Raw genomic sequence first — 7,397 nt, forward strand, 5'->3', positions numbered from 1 at the left:
TCATTGTTGTTTGGCGGGCCCAGGCGGGATTCGAACCTGCCACCTTAGGTGTATGTGGCTGGCACCTTAGCTGCTTGAGCCACAGGCGCTGAGCCGCCATCCCTATTAAAATGCCAACATTGTATTTTCAAGACTTGGAAAAAATGATTCTGCATTTTCTATGGAACCAGAAAAAAAACCGTATAGCTAAGGCAATTCTTAGCAATAAAAACAAAGCTGGGAGCATCACCATACCAGATTTTAGGCTGTACTACAAAGCCATAGTGGTCAAGACAGCATGGTACTGGCACAAAAATAGAGACATAGACATTTGGAATTGAATAGAAAACCAGGAAATGAAACTAACATCTTACAACCATGTAATCTTTGATAAACCAAACAAGAACATACACTGGGGGAAAGACCCCCTATTCAATAAATGGTGCTGGGAGAACTGGATATCCACATGCAAAATACTGAAACTGGACCCGCACCTCTCCCCACTCACAAAAATTGATTCAAGATGGACAAAGGACTTAAATTTAAGACATGAAACAATAAAAATCCTCAAAATAAGTATAGGAAAAACACTGGAAGATATTGGCCTGGGGAAAGACTTCATGAAGAAGATTGCCATGGCAATTCCAACAACAATAAAAATAAACAAATGGACTTAAACTGAAAAGCTTCTGTACAGCTAAGGCAACAACAACCAAAGCAAATAGACAACCTACACAATGGGAAAGGACATTTGCATATTTTTAATCAGACAAAAGATTGATAAATAGGATCTATAGAGAACTCAAATTAATACACATGAAAAAAGCCAACAATCCCATATATCAATGGGCAAGAGACATGAATGAACCTTCTCTAAAGAAGACAGATGAATGGCTAACAAACATACGAAAAAATGCTCATCATCCCTAATTATCAGAGAAATGCAAATCAAAACCACCCTGAGATACCATCTAATCCCAGCGAGAATGGCCCACATGACAAAACCTCAAAACTGTAAATGCTGGCGTGGATGTGGAGAGAAGGGGACACTTTTACACTGCTGGTGGGACTGAAAACTAATACAACCTTTTTGGAAGGGAGCATGGAGAACCCTCAAAGAACTCAAACTAGACCTCCCATTTGATCCTGCAATCTCATTACTGGGCAGCTACCCAGAGAGAAAAAAATCCTTTTATCATAAGGACACTTGCACTAGACTGTTTATTGCAGCTCAATTTACAATAGCCAAAATGTGGAAACAGCCTAAATGCCCACCAACCCAGGAATGGATTAACAAGCTGTGCTGTATGTATACCATGGAATACTATTCAGCTATTTAAAAAAATGGAGACTTTACCGCCTTTGTATTAACATGGATGGAAGTGGAACACATTATTCTTAGTAAAGCATCACAAGAATGGAGAAGCATGAATACTACGTACTCAATTTTGATATGAGGACAATTAATGACACGGTAGGGGTAGGGGAAGGGAAGAGCAGAGAGAGGAAGGAGAAGGGAAGAGTGGGGAAGGGAAAAGCAGAGAGAGAAGGAGGGAGGGGCGGGGTCTTGGTGTGTGCCAGTCCTTTTGGGGGCAAGACACGATTGTTAAGAGGGACTTTACCTAACAAATGCAATCAGTGAAACCTTGTTTCTTATACACTCAATAAATCCCCAACAATAAATTAAAAGAAAAAAAGAACGGCATCTAGAATGGTAAATCCTTTCTAGAAAGTTTTCAATTTACCTTCCCTATATCCATCAGAGAAATCACCATGTTAAGACTAGAATGTCAAAATTACTCCTTAATCCATGTGCTACAGAATAGATGATGTGTTGGCAGGCATGAAAACATTAATCTCCCAGCACATCTCCATGACCAGGTGCATTATTAATAAGCAGTAATATTTTAAAAGGAATCTTTTTTTCTGAGCAGTAAGTCTCAAAAGTGGGCTTACAATATTTAATAAACCATGCTGTAACACAGATGTGCTGTCATCCAGGCTTTGTTGTTCCATTTCTATAATATAGGCTGAGTAGATTTAGCATAGTTTTTAAGAGCTCTAGGATTTTTGGAATGGTGAATGAGCACTGGCTTCAACTTAAAGACATCAGCTGCATTAGTCTTAATAATATGTATGTATGTCTGAACCCACTGAACTTGAAACTACAGGGGAAATAAAATACTGTAGAAATGCTTAAATAAACTTAAAAAACTTTAAACATGATACAGATTACGCAGGAAAAAACTAGAAACTGTACTCATTTTCCATATTATATGCCCTGTTAGAGATTTTAAATAATCACAGAGTTCCAAACTCTGGTCAAAACAGTCATAATTTCAGAAAAGACTGATTATTTTTGATGAGTACTGACTCTATGTTTTCATTTCTGTAGTTGCCACCAAGGTAATCTCAAATTGCCAAGGATCTAACAATAGGACTCAATTTCAAGAGTATCAAAACAGAAAACTGAGGCCACCAAGAACACCTGGAATTTTGAAAAACAACATGCAAATCCAAAAACCACTCCAAACTGTGTGTTTACTTGGTTCTGTAAAAGAACATTCGCTCAAAAAATGCTGGGGACAGCTCAACACTTGTAGCTCAGCAGCCAGGGCACCAGCCACATACACCAGAGCTGGCAGGTTCGAACCCAGCCTGGGCCTGCCAAACAACAATAACAACTACAACCAAAAAATAACCGGGCGTTGTGGCGGGTACCTGTAGTCCCAGCTATGTGGGAGGCTGAGGCAAGAGAATCACTTAAGCCCAAGAGTTGGAGGTTGCTATGAGCTGTGACGACACAGCAACAGTACTCTATCGAGGGCAACACAGACTCTGTTTCCAAAAAAAAAAAAAGAATGCTGGGGTCAAGAGACTACCAGTACTGTAAATTTGAATCAAGTCAAGATATACTTTAACTTATTTTCAACAATGAGTATAAAGAATCTTTAAATGTTTTCATTCTTCACTAGCAGTAAATCTGTAAGTGTTCTAACTCATTCACTCCTTTGCAAATATTACTTAAGCATTTAATCTATCAGGTAATACAGCAATGGACAGGTCAAACACAGTTCCTACCATCATGGGGCTTATTAGATAATGAGTATAAGAAATATTAATTTACACAAATATTTAATTAATTGTATTGTGGTAAAAACTATAAAAGAAACTCAATTAATGTACAGTCTTCAACTGACTGGATGATCTTGGACCTTAGCTTCCTTATCTGTAAAACTGGAAGACAGATCTGAAAAACTTAAGATTTTTTAAAATGAAAAAAATTTCATAAATCTAAAAGTATAAAACTTTGCTTCCAGGGCCCCTTTGTCATGTCAAGATAGATACTTCTACAGACTCTATCAGCAAAGTCATATAATCTTCATCTAACACATGAAGACTTTTGGCACAAAAACATAAATTTAGGTGGTAAAGTAATCTTTATTGTTAGAAATTTCTGTGTTCAAATTTCATATATAGAGGGTGCTAAAAAATGTATGCACATTTTAAGAAAGAAAAAACATTAAAATTGTAATACTCAATATATATTGATAACATTTGTTGTCTTGAATATTGTATCTTGTATCTCTTATAACTGCAAAAATCAAACCTGACTTGAGTTCTAGTAATGCTCAAGTATTACTCAACATACATCAAAATTATTTTAGAGTCTATTTAAAATGTATATTCCCAGGCCCCGACCAAGACCTACTACCCACTACCTGAAGTGAAGCCTGAGAATCTAAACTTGTGATTAGCTCCTCTGATAATTCTACTATACAATACTAGTATTTCAATAATTTCAACAGAGTAGAACAAATAATATTTATGAGAAATAGCTCCATAGTAAAACACTTTAGGATAAGAACTATAATAAACCTACCTGTGTAGCTTTGTCCCGCATGCATGGTGCAACTTGCCCATGACTATCACGAGGCCAGTGGCCAGCAAGATAAGGAGCAGCAAGAGTATCCAGGGAGGAAGTGCGCCGGATAATACTGGAGGGGCTTGAGGAAGGCTGTCGTGATTTGTCACCTAGATTTAAGACAAAAAAATTATTTAAAAAAGAAATTATAAGAGCCTGGCATGGAGAGCTCCTGCCTGTAACCTTAGCACTTTGGGAAGTCAAGGCCAGAGGATGACTTGGGGCTAGGAGTTCAAGATCATCATCAGCACAGTAAGATTCTGTGTCTACCAAAAAAATACAGAAATACAAAAACTACCTGGGCTTGCTCACGTCTCCCTGTAGACCCTGCTACTTGGGAGACCCAGGTAGGAGAATTGTTTGACCCTAGGAGTCTGAGGTTGCAGTAAACTACAATGATACCACTGCACTCTAGCCCTAGCAATAGAGTGAGACCTTGTCTCAATTTTTCTAAAAAAGGATTAGAAAGGAAACAAAGCAGAAGCTAAGTTTTAATTAATTTTTTTTTTTTAATTTGAGAAAGTCTCACTCACAGCAACCTCAAACTCTTAGGCTCAGGTGATCCTCTCGCCTCATCCTCCCAAGTAGCTATGACTACAGCACCCACCACAACCCCCTTTTCTATTTTTAGTGGAGACAGGTTCTCCCTCTTGCTCAGGCTGGTCTCAAACTCCTGAGCTCAGGCAATCCACCTGCCTTGGCCTCTCAAAGTGCTAGGATTACAGGCATGATCAGTCCCAAAGCTAAGTTTTAAACTATGGAGAAAGTTCTCCAACTTAAATAGAGTAGTTCTCCTTTATCCATGGCGAATACATTTGAAGACCCACAACAGATTCCTGAAACCTCTGATAGTACCAAACTCTATATATACTATGTATTTTCCTATATATACATACCTATGACAAAATTTTTGAGATTAACAACTAATAGTACTCTAGAACAATTATAACATTATATCAGCATAATTGCTTTTGCACACTGGGACCATTAAATAAAAGAGGGGTTACTTTAATACAAACATAATAATCCCACCAATAGCTGATGTGATTCCAAAACTAGTAAGTAGGCTCGGCACCTGTGGCTCAAGTGGCTAAGGTGCTAGCCACATACACCTAAGGTGGCGGGTTTCAATCCAGCCCGGGCCCGCCAAACAACAATTATGGCTGCAATCAAAAAACAGCCAGGCATTGTGGTGGGCGCCTGTGGTCCCAGCTACTTGGGAGGTGGAGGCAGGAGACTTGCTTGAGCTCAGGAGTTGGAGGTTGCTGTAAGCTGTGATGCCACAGCACTCTACCCAGGGGGACAGCTTGAGGCTCTATCTCCAAAACAAACAAACAAACAGAAAACTACTAAGGAACTGTCTGGGAACATATATAGCATGGATATACTGGACAAAGAACTGATTCACATTCTCTGTGGAGAGAGAGAGTCAAGAGGCTTCATCACACTAAGCAGAACGGTGTACAATTGATAATACACAAGCTGTTTATTTCTGGAATTTTTCCACTGAATCTTTTCCGACTGAGGCTGACCATGAGAAACTAAAATCACAGAAAGTGAAACCAGAGAATCATACTGACTGAAAACAAACAATCCCACCCCAGGCCTACCAAATCAAAATCTCTAGGGGTGGGCCCAGGAATTTCCTACAGAATTGATGTATACCTAGCATTCAAAAAATACTTAGCTTGAATAAAAATAAGACAGGATAAATCATGGGAAAATATAAAAAATTAGTAACAATGTTTCAAGTTATCCGACACTAACGTTTAAAATTAATACCGCGATATTCATAGAAACTTTCACAGGACAGATTATTAATGACGCAATTGCCTCACAACAGTACTAGCCCCTCCAAAAATCACTTGGAAGTCAAATTAATATCTTGTTAACTGATCTCTTTCCTTTAAGATTATCCTAGCAGATAGATAAACCAAATCAACTAAAAGAACAAACATCACCTTTGTAATGGGAGTAGGTTTAATTTCTGAGCAAATAAAGGGGATAGTTAACAATACATTAATTATCAGACATTCCATGTAAACTACAACAGTAAAAATACAATGGCAATACAGCAAATGTAAAATGTTAATGAGGAAAAATGTATACTAAAAGGTAGCTGTAGCAATAACATAACTGTTTGCTCCAAATAGTTTTCACTATAAGAAACTAAAACATTGTGAACATCAGATTTCTAGTTAATAATACAATAACTAACATTTTTCATGTATGAAAACTAAAATTCTATAACAATTCAAGCAAACTTTTGGTAACCTAAAATAAACTTTAAGGCTAGGCATGGTGGCTAACACTTTAGAAGGCTGAGGTGGCAAACTACTTCAGATCAGGAGTTTGATACCACTCTGAGCAAGAACAAGACTCCATCTCTACAAAAAAAATTGACAAAAAAATTAGCAAGGCATGGTGCTGTGGTTTCAGCTACTCCTGAATCTAAGGCAAGAAGATCCTTTGAGCCCACGAATCTGAGGTTACAGTGAGCTATGATGATGCCACTACACTCTACCCTGGGTCACAGAGCAAGATCCTAACTCAAAAAATAAATATCAAGTACTAGCCAACATCACACATGTGATTTACCAAATAAAAAAATAAACCTACGCATAGTCCTGCCTATAACTGCCGGTGAACAAGGAAAATATTAGGAATTATATTTCCTAAAAAATGGACCACATTAAAACTAAAATCAATCCCTATCTCTAAAAAAAGCTGGGTATTAATAGTGGGTGCCTATAGTCCCAGCTACCTGGGAGGTGGAAGCAAGAGAATCAATCCTGTGAGCCATGACATCACAGCTCTCTACTGAGGGCAACAGAGACTCTGTCTCAAAAGAGTCATTGGGCCCTGTACATAGTAGGCGCCCAACAAATTATTCTATAGTTTCCTTTTCCCAAAGAGACAGGTTTGGGATTCTCTTCAAGTCTGGTGGACACTAAGCTCTGGCCCTCCTGGCATCATGTTCTGTGGTGCAGCCTACCAGTATAGTCCAGCCTGGTGTTTGGCATGGAGCACATCATTCACTGGCTTTGAGCACACTGGCTTTCCCAAGGGGGACCTGAGAAGACCATGAAAAAAAAAAAAATCCAACTCCAGCAGGAAGATGGAGTCAGGACTTTGGAATGTTGTGAGTTAGAGGAAAAGATAAAGCAGGCTTCCTGCTTGGTCTCAGTGAACATGCTGTGTCCCACGCCTGGGATTTGGTGTCCAGTGGCTACTAAGGACAAAGCTGATTACAAAGGATACTTTTTTTTTTTCCCCGAGACAATCTTACTGTCACCCTTGGTAAAGTGCTATGATGTCACAGCTCACAGCAACCTCAAATTCCTGGGCTTAAGCGATTCTCTTGCCTCATCCTCCCAAGTAGCTGGGACTACAGGTGCCTGCCACACCACCTGGCTATTTTTTTGTTGTAATTGTCGTTGTTTGGCAGGCCTGGGCTGGGATCGAACCCACCAGCTCTGGTGTATGTGGCTGG

The 7,397-nt window shown here is 38.9% G+C and overlaps 1 protein-coding gene across 1 annotated transcript in view; it reads right to left on the bottom strand.

The window, feature by feature from the left end:
• The window catches only part of FAM117B (family with sequence similarity 117 member B), a 139,305-nt gene that overhangs the window by 54,421 nt on the left and 77,487 nt on the right, over positions 1–7,397 (bottom strand). Inside the window, 1 exon segment of the mRNA XM_023510382.1 lies at positions 3,863–4,014. Coding sequence (XP_023366150.1) covers positions 3,863–4,014 — 152 coding nt within the window.

The sequence above is a fragment of the Otolemur garnettii genome, unplaced genomic scaffold, assembly GCF_000181295.1.
Source record: "Otolemur garnettii isolate 467f Iridium unplaced genomic scaffold, OtoGar3 scaffold00013, whole genome shotgun sequence".
Taxonomy (NCBI): Eukaryota; Metazoa; Chordata; class Mammalia; order Primates; family Galagidae; genus Otolemur; species Otolemur garnettii.